Source organism: Cydia amplana, chromosome 16, assembly GCF_948474715.1.
Source record: "Cydia amplana chromosome 16, ilCydAmpl1.1, whole genome shotgun sequence".
Classification (NCBI taxonomy): Eukaryota; Metazoa; Arthropoda; class Insecta; order Lepidoptera; family Tortricidae; genus Cydia; species Cydia amplana.
The window spans coordinates 12,228,787-12,256,224 of NC_086084.1; the positions used below are offsets into that span (position 1 = coordinate 12,228,787).

The 27,438-nt window shown below is 37.1% G+C and overlaps 1 protein-coding gene across 1 annotated transcript; it reads right to left on the reverse strand.

The window, feature by feature from the left end:
- Nucleotides 1–4,343: 4,343 nt before the first annotated feature.
- Nucleotides 4,344–27,231, reverse strand: LOC134655023 (protein wech). The gene is made up of 2 exons (XM_063510483.1): nt 26,758–27,231; nt 4,344–7,742 (listed from the first exon to the last, which is right to left on the reverse strand). The coding sequence occupies exon 2, from the start codon at nt 7,713–7,715 to the stop codon at nt 5,403–5,405; it is 2,313 nt and encodes a 770-aa protein (XP_063366553.1). The 5' UTR covers nt 7,716–7,742; nt 26,758–27,231; the 3' UTR covers nt 4,344–5,402.
- Nucleotides 27,232–27,438: the final 207 nt, after the last annotated feature.

The window sequence follows — 27,438 nt, forward strand, 5'->3', positions numbered from 1 at the left end:
TATTAGGCTTGTTGAATTACAACATCAAATTTCGCAGGTATGTACCTACTTTATGTACAGTCAGCAGCAGAAGTTGCTAAGCGGGCGAGGTGTTTAAAATGATCTTGATGCTACTTTATTGTTAAGAGAATAAGAGCGTGTCAAGGTAATTTTGAACACCTCCCCCTCTTGGCAACTTCTGCTGCTGACTGTAATGTAAGGACCTAATATTCCGCGCAGGGCCACAGGGTAGTTTCCAATGCAAGACTCGATAATGTTTGAAATGATAACGCCATTGTTCTATCAATCACTTTATTAAATTTCCATACAAAATTCCATTAAAATTTTCAAAAATTTCATGACATTATATAGCGTCACATACAATTGATAAGATAAGAATGTAATGATAATTACCGAAAGGGTAAAATAATGTAAACGAAATATGGTAGCACTAAATTAAAATATAGGAACATTTATAAAATTTCAGTCTTCTTTCAACAGTATTACCGAAGTTAACGTAAGATATAGATATAAAAAAAGGAAAAGACTGCTGTCCACCACGTCATGCACGAGTTGCACAATAATTACAATAATACTATGTACCTAGAAACGAAACTGATATCTTAAATTGTAAAGCACACAGTAGAATTTTTGGGCGTAAAGTATCAGTAGACAACAGACTTCTAAGCGGTGATCTGACCACCGTTACATTAATTCCAATCAGTCTTCAATGCTTTACAAGTGAGGTAGATGCGGTTAATTATAATATTAACTTGAACACACTAGCGCCTCGCGGGGGCCGCGCCGCCCGCCGGGCCGGGCGCACCCGCGCTCCCCGCTGGCCGTGTACAAAAATACTACTTATCTCAGTAACACATGATATTATCGACCATTGCATTTCTCTCCTATTTGTGATTGTGATGGTAATAAAGAGCGACGATGGACTAAAGATGAACTCGCGACCGCCAACGCTAAGCAGAGCCTTGGAAAACATACCGCGTTTCACTGCGGTATCGTTTTCAAATCCTGCGTTGCGTTACTTGTAAAATGTCATCTTTTTTCGCTCCACGAGAACGTTAGGTATCCCAATGAGTGTTCAATATTTAAATCAGGGAATACGGCTACCCGATCGAATAGATAGGCGCCCTCGATATAGGACTCACACGAAACATAAACAGGAGACGAATGAATATAATTTACACTAAGACTAACACAACACAAGCGCCTAGTTAACATTACAAAAATAGCACGAAAATGGCTTAATACAATTAGCTAAAATCTCGTAAACGTATCAAATATGCAGTTGCGTCTCCCCGCAGTCACACATGTACTGAATACATTGCTGTTGTTTATAAACATTAAAAACTTGTACAAAAATTATGATTACGTTTCAATTATTTAATTATTAAGTTGTCAATTTTATTGTATTTATCACAAAACCACAATTTTACTGCTAGCTGCTAGCAGGTCTCACAAAGGAGGTACGCGTCGCCTTCCGCGACAGAATCTCTCCTGGTTGCGGAAACATCCAACTTACATGAATCGTCCTTCCTAAAGAAACGGTTGACTTTGCGCGAAAATTTTACGGGAAATTATTGCAACTGCTAAAATGTTCAAGCGTAACCAAAATCTTTTCAAATATTCATAATGAAGTCAAAATTCTAAAGCGACGTGTTTATATATATTCGATGTTACCGCAGTTCCCAGGAAAGTAACAAAAAAAATCTTAAAAAACATAACCAAGCCAAATAAAAAGGTGCTTTAAATGAAGTCATGCCTCGTTAGCTCCCAGCTAAGCTAGTCTCGGGTGTCGGCGCCTGCCGCACGCAACGTGGACCACTCACATTAAACGTTACTATGTTGTGAGCTGTTTTTTCAATATTTTATAAAACGCTATTGTTTTCCAGACAGAGATAAAAGATGAAAATTGACTTTAGATTCACTATTAGCACCCAGCATTTTGCAATTTTCGTCTATTTTCAGTTGAATGAATCGATATTGGCATAAACGTTTGATGCGAGTGCTTCACGTGCGTGCGTTTACAAGATGGACAAGGAAGCCGCGGCTGCCGACTACTATAAATTACGTTTTATCATTATGACAGACCGGCCACATTCTTAGAATGCTCGCGTAATCAGTACATCACCATTATGGCTGTCGGTGTTTGCTTTGCAAATCCAATCGATCTTTACAAACAACTGTGATTTCATGAAAATATGAGATTCGTTGTTAAATATTAAGTTACGAAGAAAATCATTTTGAATTCTACATAAAGGAATTACTCTCCGAAAATACATTAATTAAAAAATGCATTTCATGCCACACATTATTTTTAAAATAACGTAATACTTTAATAATGGCACTGAACAAAAAAATACCTATCACTGACATGAAAACAAAATATTAATAATTATATAATTAGCGGAATTTGTCAATTCGTCTAGACGCAAACACTGCACGCACACTACTACACTACAAACAGACACCAGCGACAATACCGACAAAATTACAATTTGAAAATTCGTTTATATCCATCCTAAGTAATTTAAATACAGCAAGAGCAATAGAGATGAAGTAAAACGAATTTCTAAATTCTAATTTGGTGGCAGTGCCCCAACGCGGCCGCTCCCGCTCTCTCCTCTTGTCTTCAAACAACAATTTTCGACCCTTATTAAGCAATTATTTAAGTTTCAGACTCTCATTTTAGTCGCCATCTTATTATAATCAGTTCCATATTTAAAATCTAAAAATCGCATCACATGAAAATTGTTGCTTGAATGAGCGTCACACAAATGGCTATCACCGGCTAGTATACCAGATTAGTCAATAAACGTCTTAATTAATTATCCTAATTTAACCCTAAGTACAAAGGGAGAAAGTGTTAGTTCAACTTTTACAACCTAGTTTACCTAAAAGTTTTAGAGCAATTCTACATCTATGTTTGAATAGTTCGCTCGTATCGCAAACGTCAATTACGATTATTCAGGCATTGTTCTAATGAGTAGGTAAGTAGATCTAAAATATATCTTCTAGCTAGAAAGGTCTTAATACAACCAATTCGTATTTGGGGATTCATGGACAGTACAATCTAACTACTTTGTCTATTAAGCATTATTATGATATAAGGTAACGTCTCGTTATCTGCCGCGATATGGCACCCTACTTGACAATTAGACTGATACTAGAAACCTTTATAATATGCGATTAATAGTAAAATATTCCCACAACGGCGAAGCGAACTCTACGCTCTACTTACAAGCTACGCGCCGAGCGAAGGCGCTCCTACTAGTAGGTATATTTGGATTTAACTACTCGTACAAACAAAGCTCATATATAATCAACCCTTTACTCCATGTCTCATCTCAACAGACACGATACTACATACGTAAACTTATATTAGATTACGTGAACACATAATTATCGAATGAACACAGCGTTAAATTGAATATCATCAAAGTGGGTATCTCTAATAATTAATTTATTATGCATCAATTCATTGAATTTTAGGGCAAAAATTTAGCTACAATATTTAACCTAATACAACAATTTTGATTGTATAAGACCACCCAATTAACTAATTAAAAAATAATTAATTTGTAGAAGAATAGCTATAAATTACCTATATTAAATTCAAGTGCCTTTAACCTTTTTATTCGAACAATGCAGTCGCTGAGGTCGCTAGCTTCTATGCAAACTGAATATTTAGCGACCGAGTAACAACCGCTTTAAAGTGAGAGTGTCATGTCACTCCGAATGTCAATAAAGGTGTTTTGATAAATATTTTATTGCGTAAGCGCTAAACGTGTTTCGAGTAGACACTTCCATACATTCCTTTGAAAAAGTACAAAGTACATCCTGGCTGCGAAAAATACCCACGGGCACGGGAGTTTTGTTTGTATATATGTATCAGTTAAAGCGTATGGCACTTTTATAATAATAATGTAAATTATTAGCCATAAATAACAAACAAACACTGGTAGAATAAATACCGCTGATTGATTTTACTATCTCCTTTCTTGATAAGTCATAAAATATTTACGACATCAATTAAAGCCTAGACAATTGCTACTCACATAAAACTTAGACAGCCTTTATTTAATTTTTACTAGATAGTATTTGACTAGTATTGCAAAATGTACATAAGGCGCTCAGACAGTCAGCAGCAGAAAATTCTTCTTGTTACTTTTATTCAGGGACCCATACCCCCCACCGCACTTATTTATTTTTATGTTTGTATAGAAACTAGCAGACCGCTCCAACACCCTCCACAAACTAAAATAACAAATGAAATAAATTAACAAATTGTTGCACGTTGTAACAACTGACGATCTAGCTATATTGAGTCGAACGCTACGGTAATTCAGTTCACAGTTCAGTTCTTCGTACGCGTTCAAACGTAAGTTGTATATAAATTTAGCCGCAGTCTCAAATTTTACTACATTTACATTTTAAACGAAAAATTTGCTCAATTTAAACATGAAATAAAAATATCACGATACTTATTCAAATTAATAGGTAATACGCGCGTCGGTTGGCGACTCTAGCGCCGCGCGGCACTCCGCGCCCGCGGGCGCCCCGGAGCCCACACAAGGGCCCGGCTCTTTAAGACAGTCTTCTAAAGTCAGTCTTAAAGTTTATTGCATTGATTTTCTTGCACAATAATACTACGCTTCCCTGCGTTCTAAATCGTCTAAATAATAATTTAGAAGTAGTTGAGAAATAAGCAGCTTTCACGCCAATTAGTACAGCTCTCAGCGCTCTAATAACAGCGTTTAATAAAAATATATGTTGACATATACCTACCAAACTAAAATGTGAATAACTTAGCGTAAGAAAACACACTAACATCTGTATTTAGTTTAACCAAGTTAAAAACGCAAACCTAACATTTTGGAAAATACTTTTTAAGTTTCTAAATTATCTCACATAAAAACATCTTTTACATCACATTGTGATTTTTACAATCCCTTACGATTTATAGTTTTTTTTCCTTATCAATATTATAAATCGTAAGACTAATGGGACAGAGCGTAATCGACATAATGCATGTGCTCCGACTATGGATTTGGTGTAGGTACATCTAGGTTAGAGTAGACTATGGATACTGACGGCTACCGATAATAAGTTGCAACTACATCGTGTACGTTTGGTCCTTAAAGACTAGTCTAATGCTGATATCAAAAAACAAATGACTATTATGGTAACCAAACATCTAACAAAATATTTTAAGGAGAATTTGATTTGCAATTACTTCTCATGAGCAAATGCTAAGTTTCCGGCCAAGCTATGCTCGAATCGGATCTTTCCAATGGATAATAAAATTGGCACGTTATCAAAGAAATCACAACTTAAACAAAACAAAATAGAATATGATCGACCTTAGGTCACAGCTAGTGTAAACATAATACCTATGTATATATAGATTAATATACCTTGATGTATTGCTTGCCGTGTGAGGAGATGTCGCGCGCGGTGTCGGGCAGCGTCTCGAAGAGGACCACGAGGTAGCCGTCGGGCGTGAGCGCCACGTCGCTGGGCCGGTCCTTGTCGTCCAGCCCCGGGCTCTTCAGGTCCACGGCCCACAGGATGCGCAGCTCCGCCGTGAACACCAGCACGCGGTGGTTCTTCGAGTCGGCCACGATGATGCGCCCGTCGTCGTCGGTCACGATGCCCGACGGACGGTTCAGCTCGCCTATCCCTGACCCCTCGCGCCCCACGCAGTGCAGGACTTTGGAAAGCGTCGGGTCCACCATCAGCAGGCGATGGTTCTCAAAGTCCGACACGATGATGTTGCCCGATGTGGTGAAGCAAACCCCTCTAGGAGTCGTAGGCCCCTTCAGCATCTTGGCGGGGTTGGCTCCCTCGAACACAAACTTTGTGATATAAGTCCCGTCACTGGTGAAAAGTTGGATACGGTGGTTGCGCGTGTCGGTCACGACGATGTTGCCCAGAGTATTAACGGCTACGTCCCAGGGATATTGGAACTGACCACATTCCTTGCCGAAGGAACCAAACTTGAGGATGAAATTTCCCGAGGAAGTAAATATTTGAACTCGGTGATTGTCTTTGTCAATTACGATAATACGACCGTATGTGTCAGTGGTGATGCCTGCTGGCAGGTCAAACTCTCCCGGGCCGGTTCCCTTGGAACCAAACATTGTTCTGAATTCTCCACGGCTGTTAAAAATCTGAATGCGATTATTTCTTCGGTCTGCGACTATGATGTTGCCCTCTCTGTCAACGCACAAACCCCAAGGTCGGGATACCTGTCCCTCGTCCTGGCCTTCTCTGCCGAACGAAAACATGGGAACCCCGGGAACTGGACTTCTCGTGGGTCTGACTGTCACCGACATCCAGTATCCCGGAATAGCTTGCCCGATGCCTCGAGGCAAGTTGGAATCCAATGCCATACTTGACGAAATGCTATGATCATAATAATTGGTAGACCTTGTGTAATCAGGCAACGATCTCAGGCTGTTAGTAGACGACATGTTGTATGGTGTTAAAGGTGAAAAAGTCTGAGCAGACTGCATTGATTGTAAAGAGAGGAGAGACTGACGAGACTGCAGAGCGGGGACGGAGCTGAGGGTGTGGATGGAGCTGGCCGGGGCGGACTGCACATCGCACTGTCTCTTCAACTGGTCTACTAAATCGTAGTTGGGAGGTACAAACATAATCCGTTCTTCTGTCATATACATGTTTTTAAACATACACGAGAAGTAGTCTACTTGAGCTCTGCCTTTTTCTTTGGCCATGAATAAGTCGAGGCCCTCTGAGTCCATGCTACGCACCAATGTCTCGTTTGTATGTGCAAGTCCAGCTAAAATGCCTCTCAGAGTGTTCATATGGTCAGTCAGTTCGTTCATTTTCGCCTGGCGCAGCTTTTCCACTTTATCCAGCAAATACTTCTCGCGATCCTCGATAGCTTGCGCATAGCAACGCATCGCCTTCCTTATTTTCATATTAGCCTCAGCGGTTTCCTTCTCGTACGCCTTCGACATGGCTACCGCACGATCTATTGCAGTCTTAATAGCTTTAGTACCCGTTTTGGTATCCTCTATAGCTCTTAAAACACCTACACGACACATGTCGAGCGCTCCTTTGATAGGCGTATAGCAGTGGTCCTTGTGAACCCACAGCGTGCACTCCTGGCAGATGAAGACGACGCAAGCCTCGCAGTAAAATCTGACAGGGTCGCCGTGCAGCTCGCAGTACACTTCCTTCTCGTTGTTAACAGAGTTGGGTCGGACGCCGATGGGCGAGATCTGGTGGATAGGGAGTAGAGTGTGCTCCCTGAGCTGGCAGTCGGAGGTAACGCTGTGGCAGCACTCGTGACAGAATAGATCATTACACTCGAGGCAGCGCGTGGTCGGCGTCCGCTCCTCGCAGCGGAAGCAGGTGATGGACACGCTCGAGGAAGTGCCGGGCGAGCCGCTGGAGTTGTCTTCTTTGGAGTGATGTTGGTTGTTATTGTTCGAGGTGGAGTTGTACTCACGGCTCTGACCGACCGGGTTCTGCAGTGTGCTGCTGCAGGAGGGCAGCGCCCAGATGTCGTAGGGCATGGAGGCGGAGGTGACGGGGTGCGGCTTGTTCATGTTCTCGAGCAGGTTGCAGATGATGTGCGTCATGGCGAGCGGGTCCTCGGGCTCGGCGTGCGCGGCGCCGCCCGCGCCGGCGCCCGACGCGGCGGGCAGGCTCCCGCCCAGCGCCTGCGTCATGTTCGCGAACGACGTCATGGCTCCGGACACGTCACGACATTACACCTGTAACAGATACAGGACAACCCTTGAGCACTTGCCATTTTAGACAGGTATATTTACAGTAAACAGAAGAAGGCTTTTTTTCTGGGAACTAAATAGTATTTCGGGCACAAGTTGGAATCTAGTTCAAGCTTTCCTAAGTAAATATTGTCAAAGAGAACTATGTACCACTTACTTATTTCTCTATGATATTATTGACTATTTGTTTAAGTTTACTATGAAAATTGATAAACATATGGAAAACTACTTGAAATACATAAGTGTTATATTATATATGTATAACACTTATTTATGTATATATAACACTTATTTAGATGGGCTATATATAAATAACTTATATATAGCCAATCTCCCAAAATAGCTGCTTTACCTACGTGCCCAATAATTTCCAAACCTAAACCAGAATCGACACATAATAAAATGAGCCTTTCACAAAAACCAATCGTAAAGAAAATAAATGAGAACACGGTATCACTTTACACTTACACGATCAACAAAAATAACTAGTTCAAGTAGAACTGTCAACTTATCACCGCGCCGACATTACACAAAACTGGCCACAAACAAAACTGTTTATTATTGAATATTAAAATATTAAAACAAAAAAAAACGTTTGTATGTGCGTGCCAGCCGTGCGGCTGTAATGGGTGCACTGTGCCACTCCATAAAGTGCAGTTTGCGAAAAAAAAATATCCCAAATCTTTTGTGCGCTCCCTACCACTACCCCTCGTAGGTAGCGACCCTAGAGGGAGATAGGGCCATAATCACGCGCAATAGAGCGGGACGGTGTTAGTAAATGTCGCATTCCAAAATTTTCCATAATATAGATAAAGAGCGTTTACTATGATTAGGGTTGCCGACAGAGACTAGTTGTATTTGATGATTGTGTTGAAGCCAGCACAATTTAGTTACATCATTCAATTTGTTTATTAGATAATATGTTTTTGATAGACTGATTAATACCTAGGTGCTTCTGCTTAATTTAAAAGGTAGTATATTTTGTTTAATTTATGGTATTATTCAGCTTTTATCACAGTACACGATTCGTGAACATTATTACTACATGGTAAGGTGTAATTAGACAATTTTTTTTTTACAAAGTATAGCTATTACACTTTACTGCAATTGAAAATGTATATAAATTGTACTAGAGCATAAACTAAGTATCTGCATCGAATATACTTATAAAAAATTGGTATAGTATAATTAGGGAGAAGTACAAAGCACTTGTCAATAGTCAATAGTCAAAATATACTTTATTCATGTAGGCCTAGCAACAAGCACTTATAAATCTTGGTTATACGTACAAATTGTTATTCTCAACCTGGCTTAAAATAAGCTTAGATTACTTATAACTCAATAGCAAGTATACGGTAAATTCCGGTATAACCAATTGCATTTTTACTCATCTGACACTACCCCAAATAATACCATCGCATATTGACCATGGTCATGTTTACAACAAACATCAATCTGTCAACCCTGGCCTATCGCTATTGATGGGAGGCAATCCCACATTTCACCGCGAGAATAAGACGCAGCATGTACCAACCACTTGCAAGAAAGAGATGGGGCTTAAGATTTTATATTTCGGGTAGCACGTGACGTGACCTTGGGATGGTTCGGGACTTGAGGCAGGTTCGGAGGCCCGGCCGCCATCTTCGCGCCCCCGCGCCACGGAGGGTGCCAAAAATCGATGCTAGCTCCGAAGGGCCCTACCATCTAATGCCACAATACTATATAGCTATAGTAATACATTTCTCTTATTGATCCGCGCGTTTGTAATGAAATAGATGTACGGGAAGGATTTTATCAACAATAATCCGGACTTAATCATACAAAAATATTGTAATTTTTTGTACATATAATTGTTGTTAATTGATTCAGATTTATTTGTATACGTTTTATAACATTTCATTAAAGCCTATGTCAAATTACATACATAGGTACATATATATGTACTTATATTAATAAAAAAATGTTGGTACCTATAGTGGTACCTATCTATATCTTTATAGAAACGAAGGAAGATAAGTTAATTGTGCAGCCTCTACCTAAATACATTAAAAGGACAAAAAAAATGTCTCTATAGAGTCAAATATTACAGTGTGGACCTTGATGATACTCGTATATGGTATTTTTTAGGGAATACAGACGACGGGAGCAACCTCTTTTTTGCAGTTGGACAATGGCCATTTGAATATTATTCAACATTAAAAATACCATCGGACTTTTCCTATTCACTTTTATTACTATGTCTTCAGTTTTTTATCGCTTAACTAGTTGATAATGGAACCTAGACCTCACCTCACTCAATCAAAATACTAACAATTTAACAATTAGTCTAACTTTAGGTACTCGTCCTAATTAAATTTAGTACACAATGCTAAACACGTGTAAATAAGCCAAAACAAATATGAATAACAACAGCGAAGTGCACTGTCTCCGTCAGAGATGTGAAAAATACTTTATAAAAAGTATTTAAATACAAAATACAAATACTTCCTTGGTATACTATTTCAAATGCAAAATACAAAATAGTTTTTGAATTTGTATTTAAAATACAAAATACGAAATAGGTATTTTCAAAATACTTTTTAAAAATACAAATACTTTGCGATAAAAGGTACTCTGAATAACGAATACCTAGTCTGAATTAAAAAGTATTACTCAGAATATCCGAATTGAAAAGACTCTTTATTCTTTGAAAACAGTGTGTCAATCATCCTCTATCTAAAGTGCAAATTTCTAGTTGTTTGCTCATATTAACCGGAAGGATGGATGGATGATGGTTTATAACGGACAATTTTTAAAAGCATTAATTTAGATTTGTAATGTTTTACAGCTAGTATAATGCCTCTCGTTAGTGTGATGAAAACGTCTCGTTGGTGTTTCATCAGGGCAGAAAAGTTTGTTCTCCTCTTGTACCTTGAAACCCTCGCAACACTTTCCACTTTTTTAACCACTCGCTACGCTTGTGGTCATGTGCGACGTTACTAAACAGATTCAACAGTTCCATGTTAAAAGAATGAGAGAGTTGCCAGGATTGTAACATCAGAAGAGATTGTAACTCTTACCTACATTACCTACTATAAAGTATTTTGTATTTTGAAAATAGCAAATAGGTCCCAAAAACTATTGCAAATAAAATACAAAATAGTTTTCTTCAAAAGGTATTTAAATACAAAATACAAACTAGGTATTTTGCATTTTGTATTTGCATTTTAAATACAAGTATTTCAAATAAGTCACATCTCTGGTCTCCGTGTTATCTAAACAACTCCACCGGTTTAAAGCCTGACCTAGGATACGCATAAGCTTTACGAATCCAGGGTTCAAGTTATACAAAGTTAGGACGCGGTTACAAAAACGCCTTTTGTGAATAGGTAGATTGTCGTTTAAAAATCTTAGTACCTAGTACACTATTATTCTGTGCTAGTACCTACGGCAGGCGTGTCTCACTCCGCGATTTCGTCGCTTTGCTACAGGTAGCTAAAAGTACATCCGTTCGGCCCCAATTTTGGGGAAAGCCAAAAGCCGCGCGTGGCGCTGTCGCCACCTAGCGGCCATATCTGTGCTGATCGTAACAGACGCGACAGCGTTTTGTTAAGAGTGAGTCTTCTGTACTTAGTACTATTATTCTGTGCCTACGGCTACTAGAAGTTCTGCGCGCAACTATGAAAAAGCAGAACCACGCAGAACGCAGCTAATCCAGCTATCTTATAGAATGAAAAAGTAATGTAGACAGGACCGTGTATACTAGGTTTATCAGAGAAGCCGGGCACGGGGCCAGTGAGCAAACAATATTAGTAATATGTATTACCATACGGAGACGGGATAATTAGAGATCCGGTTTAGTCCACAGGACCCACAGGGCGGAAACACGCTCGGCAAAGTAGTTTGTAACGATTGATTTAATTCCTATTTTAAAGGCCTCCGACTAGACTAGTCTATTATATATGTCTGATAACAAAAAATCTCGATCGATGTAGGGATTGCCTGCCTCCTAGGGCAGGGCTAAAAGTTCTGCAGGTAAAAATGCTCAAGCGATTACAAACTTTGATAAGAAAATCTATATAATATTACGTATACATTTTACGCTGCCAACGTACCTACTACGAGGTTTTCCGAAACATGTAGCACCTAGTGACTAAATAAATATGTACTAAAACCGTAAAATTATCTACCTATTGCCCATTAAGTTTTACTTCGACAAAATAAGTTACGTTTGGAGTCAGTGCGTAGGAACAAAAAGTATCAGAGGCCTGTTTACCATGTTTGGATCCGGTCAGCAATGCGTCATCTATATATATAAATGCAAGTGTCCTGACTGACTGACTGACTGACTGACTGATTCATCAACGCAGAGCCGAAACTACAAAAGCTAGAAAGTTGAAATTTGCACACTAGGTTGAATTTATAAAGTGTACAAGAGATAAGAAGCGATTTTGAAAAATTCAACCCCTAAGGGGGTTAAAAAGGGGATGAAAGGTTGTATGGGGTGCAAGTTTTATTTTAAGCTAGGAATTTGAAACTTTGTAAAAATGTACTATATTAAAAAACAAGAAAACTAATTTCTGCGTTTTCGAAAATTCATCCCCCAAGGTGGTGAAAAAGGGGTTGAAAGTTTGTATGGAGATCGAATATTTTTGTGAGTGTTGGACTTGCAACTTTGTATATGGGGATATTATTATAAGACGGGAAAAGTAATTTCAGCGTTTTTGAAAATTCATCCCCTAACAGGGTTAAAAAGGGGTTGAAAGTTTGAATCCATTACAAATGCTTTGAAACTTCTTAGAAAGGCATAATAGCCGATGACAAAAAAAAGTAATTGCGACGTTTTAGGTAATTCAACCCCTAAGGGGGTAAAAAAAGGGGATGAAACTTTGTCCTGGGGTGCAAATTTTATTTTAAGCTAGGACCTTGAAACTTCGTAAAAAGGTATTAAATTAAAAAACAAGAAAACTAATTTCAGCGTTTTTAAAAATTCATCCCCCAAGGTGGTAAAAAAGGGGTTGAAAATTTGTACGGAGATCAAATATTTTTGAGAGTGCGGGACTTGAATCATTGTATTTGGGGATATTATTAAAATACAGGAAAAGTAATTTCAGCGTTTTGTAAAATTCATCCCCTAACAGGGTTAAATAGGGGTTGAAAGTTTGAATCCATTACAAATGCTTTGAAACTTCTTAGAAAGGCATAATAGCCGATTACAAAAAAAAGTAATTGCAACGTTTTTGGAAATTCAACCCCTAAGGGGGTTAAAAAGGGGATGAAAGTTCGTCATAGGGTGCAAATTTTATTTTAAGCTAGGAACTTGAAACTTTGCAAAAAGGTATTAAATTAAGATACAAGAAAACAAATTTCAGCGTTTTTAAAAATTTATCCCCCAAGGTGGTAAAACATGGGGTTGAAAATTTGTACGGATATCAAATATTTTTGAGAGTGCGGGAATAGAATCTTTGTATTTGATGATATTATTAGAAGACAGGACAAGTTATTTCAGTGTTTTGTAAAATTAATCCCCTAACAGGGTTAAAAAGGGGTTGAAAGTTTGTATGGAGTTCAAATTTTATTTTAAGCTAGGAACTTTAAACTTCGTAAAAATATATGTTATTGAAATACAAGAAAACTAATTTCAGCGTTTTTGAATATTCATCCCCTAAAGTGGTGAAAAAGGGGTTGAAAGTTTGTAAGGATATCAAACATTTTTTCGAACGCAGGACTTGAATCTTTGTATTTGGGGATATTATTAAAATACAGGAAAAGTAATTTCAGCGTTTTGTAAAATTCATCCCCTAACAGGGTTAAACAGGGGTTGAAAGTTTGAATCCATTACAAATGCTTTGAAACTTCTTAGGAAGGCATAATAGCCGATTACAAAAAAAAGTAATTGCAACGTTTTTGGAAATTCAACCCCTAAGGGGATTAAAAAGGGGATGAAAGTTCGTCTTAGGGTGCAAATTTTATTTTAAACTAGGAACTTGAAACTTTGCAAAATTAAGATACAAGAAAACAAATTTCAGCGTTTTTAAAAATTCATCCCCCAAGGTGGTAAAACATGGGATTGAAAATTTGTACGGATATCAAATATTTTTGAGAGTGCGGGACTTGAATCTTTGTATTTGGGGATATTATTAGAAGACAGGAAAAGTTATTTCAGCGTTTTGTAAAATTCATCCCCTAACAGGGTTAAAAAGGGGTTGAAAATTTGTATGGAGCTCAAATTTTATTTTAAGCTAGGAACTTGAAACTTCGTAAAAATATATGTTATTAAAATACAAGAAAACTAATTTCAGCGTTTTTGAATATTCATCCCCTAAAGTGGTGAAAAAGGGGTTGAAAGTTTGTATGGATATCAAACATTTTTTCGAACGCGGGACTTGAATCTTTGTATTTCGGGATATTATTAAAATACAGGAAAAGTAATTTCAGCGTTTTGTAAAATTCATCCCCTAACAGGGTTAAACAGGGGTTGAAAGTTTGAATCCATTACAAATGCTTTGAAACTTTTTAGAAAGGCATAATAGCCGATTACAAAAAAAGTAATTGCAACGTTTTTGGAAATTCAACCCCTAAGGGGGTTAAAAAGGGGATGAAAGTTCGTCTTAGGGTGCAAATTTTATTTAAAGCTAGGAACTTGAAACTTCGTAAATAGGTAGTTAGGTAGTAGGTTTTATTAAATAGAGGAAATGAAAATCTTCTAAGGGGGTTTAGAGGGATTACATCGAGGACAATTTTATTCAGTTAGGGGCTTGAAACTTCGTAGGTTGTGAAAGAAAAGTCTCATGCGTTGTATAATATTAATAATTAAGAAATGATTAACCGTCCTACCGCAATCTCTTGCTGCATAATGTTCTAAGCTAATGTAGAATATACAGGGTGTCCCAAGAAGTAGTGATATACTGAAGCTGGGAGGTAGAGGACCTAGAGGGCTATCTGAATCACCCCCATGTATGTTCCGCGATTTTTCGTATTTTCGGAGTTATGATTTTTTTTTAATTTTTCACCTATCGCCGAGTACGATGAGATTTTTATTTATGGTAACGTGAATTATTGCGGTAGATGCTTGATTTTTTTTGTGTGCTAAGCTGATAGATAGGCCAATTCAGTATGGTAACATTTACTATCGTTAGATCTTTGAATGGAATTAAAAAAAAATTAATGCCAAGAAAGATAAAATTACCCAGTATGTTTTATTTTTTTAAGCGCCCTTGAAGTTGTGAAATCGATCTAGCTAGGTCTTATCCCTGGGAAAACGCACATTTTCAAGTTTTTATATGTTTTCCGAGCTTTGCTCGGTCTCCCAGATATTGTACATATAGGTAATATACGGCTAGTTATTCATAATACCAGTAAAATACGGATACTTAGAATATTGTTATCTCGTACCTTATCAAGTTATTTGAATCATCATTTGTACAAAACAATAACAATAGTTAGACTTTCTAACCTAAGATCCTGGTCATCCTGGGGAACTTACATAATGTACATTTACTCACGGACCACGGTCACGACCAATAAGGGTTAGTACTATAAATGACTTTTTTGGTATTGCAAAATATTCATTAAAATGTCATGGTTTTCATTATCTTTTCAAACTACCATTATTACCATTTGGTGTAAAATGGTAAATTGTAAATATTTTAGGTAAGTAAGTACAATTACTTAAAGTAAGTTTACCTACACATTACATACATATAAAGTAGGTATTAAAAACTGTTCTTCGTAACCAACACGATGGTAAAACATTAGTGGGCGATAATGTACCATTATGTGCGACAACATAATTAGAGCTGTTTCGTTATCATTCGAAATCAACACAGGTTCCACGACGGGTTGCACCGCGTGTTGAAATGCTTATCTAATTCGGCTGTTATCTTACGAGTCCAAACTACATTCTATGTCAGACAGAAAACACACTGCACTGATATCTGACACGAGGTTTTTATGGCCACCTTCGGCTTCTATGCCTTGATAGTGTTATAAAATTGCATTGTAATCCCTACTACCTTCTGGGCAGGCTCGCTCCATCGTAGGCCACGTCTTCGCCTCGGCTGGTCTGTGGCCATGAGTAAGCCTATTTATAATATATAAAAAAAACTAATATAAATGCGAAAGTAACTCTTGTCTGTCTGAGTGTCTGTTGTCTCTTCTGCCTCTTCACGGTTGAGTTGAAATTTGGTATGGAGATGAGTTTGTGGCCCGGAGAAGGACATAGGATAGTTTTTATCACTCATCATTATCATACCACGCAGATAACGTCGCGGGCAAACGCTAGCTTTGTCGACAATTATATACAAGTTACTTATTAATTATTTATTTACGGCCCTAGGTAAATATGTAGGTAATATTGCTGACCAGCACCTAATTCTGAAATATCGATTGCTAGTTTTGCCACCATTCATAGGTATAGTTCGTTTTTTTTAGCATTAGAAAGAACTTGCAAGAAGGTAAGCGATCTTGACATGTCTTTTAATTGAAAACGCTTTTTAAAAATCTAAAACTATTACTTATGAAAGCAGAAGAACCTAAATGATCGTATTAGATTAATAATTGTTACATATTTGCCGTAATTTATTTTTAAAATGTGTTTTTCAATTAAAAGACACATCAAGATTGTTTACCTTATTTCTAATGCTAAAAAAACTAAGTATAGAAGTATAGAACACAACAAAAGCCCGTGGGATTCTTGCACGTGTTTAATTACATAGTTGTGCCCTATTTAGTCTACAAATAATAGTTAGTGTCCGACCGAAGTTTCGGTGTCGGTTTCGGCCATAAAATCATGTTTCGGCCGTAGTTTCGGTTTCGGCCAAAAAACGGACGAACCTTTAGGCCGGGCCGAAACTTACGAAATGGTACACTAAGAAACTAAACTATGTGACAAAGACCAAAAGTTGGGAAGCATGTAGGTGATGTAGGACAACAATATTTATGTATATTTATACCTACAGAAATTAATTGGTTTAGAAAACAAATTCCCCTAATGAGGGCGCCACTGGACGGTCGACGCAGTATTAATATGTGTATAAAAGCGGTTTAATGACATTTTTTCAACGATTTTAATAAGTCAATAAAAGTTTCGGTTTCGGTTTCGACCAAAACTAGAGCCAAAGCCGAACTTTTGGTTACGGTTACGGTTTCGGCAAAAAACATGTTTCGGTCGGACACTAATAAAATAATAGTTTCACTATAAAGTACAAGTGCGATAAATTGGAATGTATTAATTATCTATGAATAACTTACATATGACCTGGATACAGACGTCTATAAGTTAGAATGGAGCTATTTTTAACCGCCTTCAAAAAAAAGGAGGTTCTCAGTTTGACCCGTATGTATGTATGTATATATGTATGTATGTATATTTGTTCGCGATTATCTCGCGTTTGGCTGAACCGATTTTGATGCGGTTTTCAGAAAAGTGTTTCTTACATTCTGGAGAAGGTTTTAGTATACATAGATCTGAGCTGATGCTGAACCCTGGCTGTACCTAGTGGAACTCAGGTTTGGTGCAACATAGGCTCACGCTGTTTTTGTCATCCGACACGTCTTGATGAGCACTTGGGAGAGCAGTACCCAAGATAGAGCTGATGCTGAACCCTGGATGTACCTAGTGGAACTCGGGAGTCGGGATGTACCTAGTGGAACTCAAGTTTGGTGCAACATAGGCCCACGCTGTTTTGGTCATCCGTCTCATCTTGATGAGCACTTGGCAGAGCAGTACCCAAGATAGAGCTGATGCTGAACCCTGGCTGTACCTAGTGGAACTCAGGTTTGGTGCAACATAGGCCAACGCTATTTTGGCCATCCGTCACATCTTGATGAGCACTACCCAAGATAGAGCTGATGCTGAACCCTGGCTGTACCTAGTGGAACTCAGGTTTGGTGCAACATAGGCCCACGCTATTTTGGTCATCCGTCACATCTTGATGAGCACTTGGGAGAGCAGTACCCAAGATAGAGCTGATGCTGAACCCTTGCTGTACCTAGTGGAACTCAGGTTTGGTGCAACATAGGCCCACGCTATTTTGGTAATCTGTCACATCTTGATGAGCACTTGGGAGAGCAGTACCCAAGATAGAGCTGATGCTGAATCCTTGCTGTACCTAGTGGAACTTAGGTTTGGTGCAACATAGGCACACTTTGTTTTGCTTAACCGACTTGTCGTCGTGTGCCTATGTTGCAGAGTTCCACTAGGTGGGTCGATGAACTTTTTTCTAACTGCCTTTAAAAACAGGACGTTCTCAGTTTGACCCGTATGTATGTACGTATGTATGTGTGTATGTTTGTTCGTGATTATCTCGCGTTTGGCTGAACCGATTTTGATGCGGTTTTCAGAAGTGTTTGTTACATTCTGGAGAAGGTTTTAGTGTACAGTACATGGATGGTTTGAAAAACCAATTGGACCCGGTAGGTGGCCATGCTATCGGTATACCTACCAACAAATTTATGTTGCTAAAACCGATTTAGATAAAATAGTGGGAATGGGAGTCGGACTCGGACTGGGACTGGGAATGGGAGTGGAAGTGGGAGCAATATACATACAAATCGTTTAGCACCAAAACGTCATATTATATTGTGTCGCGATTATCATCGAGTTAGGCCATCACCAACATTAGTAGGTAGTTACTAGCCCAAAACTAAATGGAGAGCCTAACAAACTAGTATTTTAGCCCAAAACCTAAAATATATGAAGTACCTACCTATCACTAAAAAGTAAAAATAAAATTAAATAAATAAAATTTAATTAAAAAATTAAAAATAAACAAAAATAAAACCAAAATAAAATAACTTAATATAATATATTTTTTAAAAAAAAGGGAACCGCCTTCAAAAAACCAACCCACTGAAAAGTACAAAATAATTTTTATATGGCACCCCTTTACGTGTCAAGGCCCTATCCCACGGCGTAAAGCAAATTTTTGCCAAAAAGTAATTAATACCTAATAATAAGAAAATTAATAATCATCCGGGTAATTACTTAGTTTTTGAAGGCGGTGCCAAACAGTCTTTACTACCAATCAGAAAAACAATACGAGTACGTATATAGTACCTACAAGAACTAAATTAATGAGTAAACTAAGTATGTCTTTATAATGCAAGTAAGTGCAGCGTTCTTCGTTGTCTAAAATATCGGGTCTCAAAAATTTTGGTTTGGCACCGACTTCATAAACTAACTAATTACCCGGATGATTATTAATTTTCTTATTATTAGGTATTAATTACTTTTTGGCAAAAATTTGCTTTACGCCGTGGGATAGGGCCTGGACACGTAAAGGGGTGCCATATAAAAATTATTTTGTACTTTTCAGTGGGTTGGTTTTTTGAAGGCGGTTCCCTTTTTTTAAAAAAATATATTATTCCCTCTATTATGGAGGGGGATTATCAATTAGAACGTATTTTGTTTTTGTATGTATGTTACCTAACAGATACAGAATCCGTAATTTCTGAAATGATTTGGAAAATTATTATGAATTTATTCCATTGCATTGGCCGTCAAGACAAGACCATATTACGTCTGTGGACTTGTGGAGCCCTGGCTTTTATGAAGTCACAGGGGACCATAGAGATAACAGGTTACTATTAGCTCATTGTGTCAGTCCAGTCCTACATCAGAGGAATGCTGTTAGTAACTCCCGTACCATCCCGATGTCATGTTTAGATTTAAGGAAACCCATACGTCAAACATATAATCTCCAGAAAAATAAAAGAGTTTTATTAAGTCACGACTCACGCACGCGTGAAAAAGTGGATCTGTGCCATATCTGTGCACTCATTTTCAGCATTTGGCTGTGTAGTAAAAATAGGCATAGTACAGACAGATCCATCGGTCTACCCATACATTTGGTGACAGGTCCATCCATCTTGCCTTTCTACTCCATGTTGACCAATAACGTAAAATAATAGCACGACCGAACCGACCGATAGTAGTACTAACTTTCAATTGGCACTTGGCAGGTACAATACACTTTATAGTGTTAACAAAACCTTATGGTTTTGTTTTTGTCATAGTCCTATTTTACAACGTTAGCCACAACCGGTGCTCAACATTTAAATACCGGAGTGAACACTACATTCTAAGTACTTTCAGTCATCTGAAAACATGAGGTATTTTTAATTTATCTTTGCATGCGTTTTTATCCCGCGTCCCGCTATGCGCTATGTGTTTCTATCGCGACGCCCCTTGACTAAGACTAATATAGCAGAACCTTTAAAAAGTCAATCTCTCTAGAGGTTAGTCACTCGCGTCTTTCGCAGTGCTTTGTCTATGATCTGTGGCAAAAACAGGCGCGGTTTTTGTGCATAACGCGCCGGTGCACGCTCAGCCTGTTCGCGACGCAATGCACGAGGTACTCAAAGTTTGATTTCTTAAGTCATTTATCGAAAAAAAAAAATTCGCTACGACTAATCTGACGTCAGGTACAGGTACGACACCTCACGCGTTAAAATTCTTCAAGTAATTTATGCTCAACAATTTTTATATAAATCGAGCAAATACGTCTAGAGCGATTGGTCGCTAGTTCATATCTTGCTCGAAGCGGTGAATTTTCCAATTTTTGATTAATTAAAAAAATATATCATCATGTTTATATGCCAAAAATTTTTTGTTTGAATTAGAGGATTGTTACTTAAAGAGCATCTACAATAATTAGACAGCGGTATCCCGCATATGGAGGTGTGGGAAGCAATAAAAACCGGGTAAGCGTTAAACATTTAGCAAACCATTTGCATTAAATCTGCCCGGGACTTTTGTCATTCTATGAAAACCTGTCAAAGTAATTGTGATGTAACAACCGCCCATAAGGGTTGTGTTTCAAATTGACAAGTTGATTGATTTAACCCTTGCTGAATGGTCCTTAGCAGAATAGTTGTGTTCTAGAAATATAGCCATACTTTACTTTTGCCGTCTACTAAATTAAGAATTTATTTGAATTATCTTATCACTTCTTTCTTTATACGTTTTTTTCTGTGCTTCTTTTTACACAAACAAAACTAGTTAAGTAAACATACTATTTTACGAGCTTATATTATCATTCATCATGAACCGTGTAGGTACAATATTAATGCCTCTGAAACGTGACCTCAGTGACTAGTGCTCTGTTATCTGAACAATTACCTACACGTTTACTACAATATATTACTTGTTATCTGAAAATTAAATCGTACCCTGTGATTGCAAATCCCGTGGGATATTTCCAAGTTATGTTTTAATCATGTACTGCAACAATGAAATTCTTGATAAGTAATCGATAAAAATTGAGATCATCGCATTATAATTTTATTTCCCACCACATTTTATATTAAATATTGTTACAAAGAATCGTAATAAAATAAAAAAACAAGTCAATATTTCCCTCTTACACGTTCCTGCTTTGCTGTTCCTTTTTGACAGAAGCGAATACTGTACTATACTAGCTCAAAACAAGTTACATTATTTACGGATTTTAGGGATTGAAAATTATTATAAAATAAATTATAGTGGCAAATAATAAAAATAATTATCACGTAACGTGTAAATTGCCACGCACGCTCAAAGTTTGAAAAACCCATATAGAAGTAATGTAAGTGTACGGGCCGCTACCTGCGACAAGCCTCACCCGCGTCCCCGGAGCCTGTTCTTTGTTCCAGTCTTTTGTTAATCGCCGTAATAACCTCGTAATTTCTTACAAAAGACACGGCACAAATCGGAAACGGACATTAAAGAAAACGTGGAAATTAGTTACGCGTACCTGCGGCGTGTTTGTTTTATATTAAGCCGTACATTTTCAAGAAAAATAATAAATGTCTGACTCTAATAAAATAAAAGAATTACTTTATAATTATACCGTTACCGTTAATTAGGTATGTTTGTGTACTACTTAAAAACGACACACTTAACTGACTGTCCCTAAATCGTATTTCATTGCTTTAAGGTTAACGAATGGTTAGTTAACCTGTAAAGTGTCCATCCATACTTCCATAGGTTACAAATACGAAATTTTCGGCGAATAAGTTTAGTAAATAAGCGTGGTGTATCACGGGGCATTCCCAAGTGGGATAGTTTATTACGAATTGATAAATAACGTTTGCATTTGGTCGAGACTATCTATACTTAACATTAACTGAATCAACCCAATTTATCGGGGTCTGAATTGGGCGACATCATTTTGGGTTTTTTTCACTATTTCTTTACGTACGTCTCTCAGACACCATCAGAAAAGAAAAGCTTCCCTCCTTCTGCTCTACCGACCATCTGTAAGTGGAGTATGTGTACGAACGCTAGAGTTAAAAGCGAAGAAAGAGGCCTTATAGACGGCCTTTAAACCTAACGAACAGCGCAAACTTAATAATAAAAGGGAAATCGTACTAGCAGAGGACGGAACATAGTTCTAGAACTTCGAAGTCAGCTACTGCGAATTTACATAATCGTGCGTGCTATTCACCGACACTATATTGTTAAAACCTATTGTTTTAAACCTTTCACACATATTAGCGTGACATTAACGTGAGGTGTTATAAAATAACATCGTACCAGTCTTGCGCCCAAGACAGAGGTTATCCTTAGGTATATCTTCGGCAATCGAGCAATGCTGTTTTGGAAAAAAAAAACTTATTTCATTTCTAAATATTTTCGCTCTCGTATGCCCGATACGATAGTATATCTATATAAAAAATATTAAAATGCTCGTTTAATATAGAATAGGCTGGATGGCTCCATCGACAATCCTCATACAATTTCTGTGGGTTGCGCTTCATAATCCAGCGTAGTTTTACACTCAAATACCCTAACAAAATAATGGGGCACGTTATTTTCTGCTTCCTAAAGGTCATGTGCTGTTTGAAGTATGGTGTCGCTTACGTCGCTCGGTGTTAAAATTGTCAAGGGCAATGTTGGGAGCAGGCTTCATTGGTATAAATAATGGCGAGTGCCGGAGGGGCGCGAGGGCGCATGCGCGGTCTCACGGTCTACTGGGGTTGCTGACGTTGGCACAGTGAAACGAACCGTCTTGAACCTTAATGCAACGTGATAAGGTCTGATAAATGCAAGAGTTTTCTAACCAGATCTTGGCTTTGAGCGGAAACTGTCGAAGTTTTCTTAAAGGGATTGTCGGTACAGAGAATTAACGAGTCGTTGTTTTACCCTTGTTTACATTAATCTAAGGTTCTATAAATTACAGCTATTTATTCTACGTCTTTCAAACCGGAGATTTAGATTTTTTTACTGAACATTTTGTAAAATTTACAATTAAGTATAATTAACTCGCAAAATTGTATTAAACAGGTCTGAAAACCTACTCAGAGTATTTTATGTATCGAATGTACAGCCACCTGCAATGATATGTTAGTCTTCGAAGGCCGCAAAAATATGACACACGATAAGGCTCTACAAATAAGATCATGTCAGATATTTTTTGGCCTTTGCTGTTAAACATATTATTGCAAGTGCCCTATTGTTTGTGTATGATAATTGATAAGGGCCCTGACCGAATTTTTAGTCATCTTTATTTATTTTTAGAAGGATTTCATATACTACACACACAACCGCACACTACAGCACAACCGAGATTTGAACTATTTTGAACCCACGATTTTTGACCATACACAAAGGAAAGGTTAAGTAGTAGGTAGAACACACATTAGAGGCTCTCCCTCGAGATTCCGAACGAGACGAAGCGAGCTTAGCAAGCAACCTCCTGTGTCTATTTCCTTTGAACTCTACTGAGAGTAAGTACGTCTAATATAATTTACCGGACTGATAGTTTGAAAATGACAATCAAATGTCAGTCTTACGCTTTGAATATAGAGCTCATATTAGAAGTGCCGCATTTGGTTGCTAAATCGCCTTGACAAGGGTTAACTCCTACACTTGCAGAAACTTTGCATTATCACAGACCAAACTTATACTGCAGTAGCGAAGTGGCTAGTAAGATCTTAAATTAAATTGAACGTTCCTGTGAGCACGTCATATTTTCTCGCTTATCTTCCCTCCCTCTCTATTTCATAAGAAAAGGGACACGAGAAAACGTGTACTATCTACGAGGGGAGCGAGAACGCATGCGCGTGACAGCATTGCCTGGTTGCCAGGGGATGTTCGCCTAATCCGCTGCCCTACCTGCTTTGATAAATAATACATCAAAGTGCTACCTGCTTAACTTTACTTATCCTATGCACGTGTTTTGTTGATGTACTGTACAAACAACTTTTATGCAGCCTTCCGAGCCGGCTTTTATCAATTTTCAGTTAATTCAATTGTAGTAAAAATCGTGGGTTCAAACCTCGATTGTGCTGTGTAAAGCAGATAAAAATCGTTCTCGAAAAAAAATGCTAAAAGATGACTAAATGTTTGGTTTATGCGAAAAGAAATAAAAATATCCAACTTTTTAAATACTAGGTATAGCTTCGTAAGCCCCCGTGTACTTGTACAAGTAGACATTAAATTCGAGTTTTGAACTCATATAGAAATTAAAGAAAGTTTCAAATTCAAAAGCGCCAAAATTGCCTTGGGTCTTACGAGGATAGATTTTGCTAACATGGACAGAAGTCTCAGGTATTATTACACATACAATTTATATACTAAGTCAACAATTTCGTTTTATTTAGCACACGGTTGTATAACCTTATAATCAGGATGGCTCAGGTGGCTTCACTTCTATAAAAAAGGCTAATTACAATTACAGTTATTACTTAAAATGTTGGTCTACCCAATACCCAAGTAAATAATCCAAATTTTAAGATTGGTTTGCATTTAAGCAAAGGGTCATTCCAGGTGATTTCAACAAATCGAGTGTGCCGTATGATTTTTGATTTGAATGAAAAAAATTGAGGATATACTTCATGGTGGCAGAAGTGCTGAACCACCACCAGTTTTTTTTTTATCTTTTAATTTCCAAGTTTTGCCCATTCGAAGTTAACAGTGGGGTTAAATTCCTGCTTGTACAAAATCAGACCTAACTTTTTTTCTATAAAAGGTAACGAAATAATTATTACTTTTTTTGATTAGGTAAGAAATGTGGATATTATACTGTATGACAAAATTTATCTGAATTAACTACAAAAAAAATGGTGACCACCCGAAGTGTATACCTAATTGGTCAATTATTGCAATTTTAAATTGGTTCTTGTGCCAACCCTGGTGCATATCAAATATTACTTTTTTCTGAAATATAAAGTACTTGCCGTGTTCATCTTGTAAAATTAATATAATTGTGTTAGATCAATTACTTCTAATAGAAAAATATAAGTGAAAATTGAGAAATTCGAAAAATGCTCATGTTTGACTCTAAAAAAATCCATGTGGAAGATAAAATAAAAATTTGATTTTAGTCAGCAAATATAGCTGATATCTTCGTTAATTAGATTTAGAAAAAAAAGTTTTGTTATTTTGCCTATTTTTTGAAATATGATTTTTTTAACATGCTACTTTTTACAACTATCGATACAAAATGTTTTATGTTATAAATTAATAAAAATGGGACGGTAACTGGTCATACGGATATTATTTACGTTTTTTATGTTCAAATAATTTTTTTGACATGGCAATAATTTCATTTGTAAATTTAATGAGGGTAGAAATTTGACAATGCACTGTTACCTGACAAGGACTGTGAATCACTTGCAAATGTTTCTTAATTTAGCCGTGTAGTGAATCCGGAAAACTACGTAATTAAGTCCGACTCACGCTTGACTGCACATTTGTAACAGGTTTTCCTCTCATCTATAGGTAAAGAACTATTATAATTATATAATTTTTCAAAATTATAGACCCAGTAGTTTCAAAGATAAAGGGGGGGGGGGATGGTTGGACACACTGACATACGGACGAGTGATCCTATAAGGGTCCCGTTTTTTCCTTTTGAGGTACGGAACCCTAAAAATAACATAATCTAAACTTTCCTTTTTATTTTAATATACAATATATTTTGCAATTTACAATAACATTTTGTGGTTTTGACTAATTATGTGGTTAATGACGCCTACCTGTTTAAACTACAACTATTATTGTTGGTTAAAATTAATGTGCAAATATTTACTAACTTTCACCGAAAAAAGTGTTGTAGTGTAGTGTTATTTATGTTATGTTTTAAGACTAATGATACTAAATTCCTGTGTCTTGTAATCGAAAGTTAAAACTGCATAGTGTTCAATTCACAGTACTAGGGCTGATGACTCTAAATCTCTGTTATTTATGCCACATTTATTTAATTATTATGTTATTTATGTTTGTGTGTTATGTTATTAGTTAATGAGTGAGAGATAATTAATGTTAAAGAGTGAGTAAGCCAACTAGAAGAGGCACCCAAGGAAAAAACATACAGTAATGTGGGCCTCATTTTGTATGTTGAACTTTGTACCTAAATGTTGAACATTTTGATATACTACTCAAATATCATTGTATAAATTGATCTATGTGTAATCAAAGAAAATTAACACAGCCCATAAACTACAAGTGTTCATGAATAAATGAATAAGAGCACAAATTAAAAAAAAAAATGATTGATTGTAATAATGTAATAATAAATACTAAAATTGTCTAAATAATACAATTGGTATTGTCCCGTTATGATCACAAAGGCAGGACATAGATAAATGTTTGTTAAACTCACCTTGCAAATCAAGTGAGACTTAATAAGAGATGGAAATGTGGAAGTGGAAGTGAACTATGGAAATTTCAATTCAACCACTATTTTATATTTTTAGCATTTTAAGAGGGGTTTTTAACTAATTTCATATGATGATACTACTTACACGAGGTTTACTCGTCGTCGGTCGCCTGTTAGGGCAGCCTTGTTTATGCGCAATTTCACAAACTCGTTACAAGCAACACAAACTACGTGAGATTTAGTAAGATTCGTGACACGACAACTCAAGCTTTCGTAAATTACACATCCCTTGCTCATTTAAAAGGGGCTCCAATAAGTTCATGCTATTGCATTGTTTTTGTGGCCATACATAAGCCGACGGATGGGCAGAAGATAAAATGAATCATTCTATGAATAGGTATACGTATCTCTACATACTCACCGCTGATATTTACCTTAAAATGTAGCACAAATTTACGCCGGAATCACAAAATAACCGTCACAGAGTAATTACAATCCATCTGTCCGTTTAAATTCGATATCCTTTAAGGCTAGTCAGGATAATTTATTCACAATAATATGCCCGACAAAGCAGGTAGATTGCACAAAGATAGCTCTTACGATGATAGCCAACTTCAATTGCTTGTCATTGACTCCGTAAAGTTTATTGCACCGACTTCACATAACGCTGACCATCGCGATTGCTTATAAAATTTATTATTTCGCAATAAATGTTTATATTTATTTATTATCGTAAAACACCACGAAAACATCAGTCAGCAGTGGGGTGAATGAACGATCAATCAATGATTAATTCTATTGTCTATGGTTAATTGACAACAACTTGACAGTACTAGGGATGTGCTTTTATCGATCGATTGTAGTCATATAAAACAAATAAACATTTGTTGCAATTTAATGTTTTAAAACTTGTAAAAATGTACTTACGTATAAGCGAGAAGAACCTAAAGTTTATATTTTTATCGTATTGCGTCTAAATACATTTTGTAATAGAATTTATAGAAACCAAAACTAATAAACTATTTAAGCTACTCTTAATAGCGCTGCAAGTAAAACAAAGTACGATTAGGTCTGACCGCTTTTGTTTTGACAGTTGACGTTGACACAGCAGAGAC

Excerpts from the sequence above, each read along its gene's own strand:
- LOC134655023 (XM_063510483.1), bottom strand. The coding sequence starts at position 7,715 with ATGACGTCGTTCGCGAACATGACGCAGGCGCTGGGCGGGAGCCTGCCC.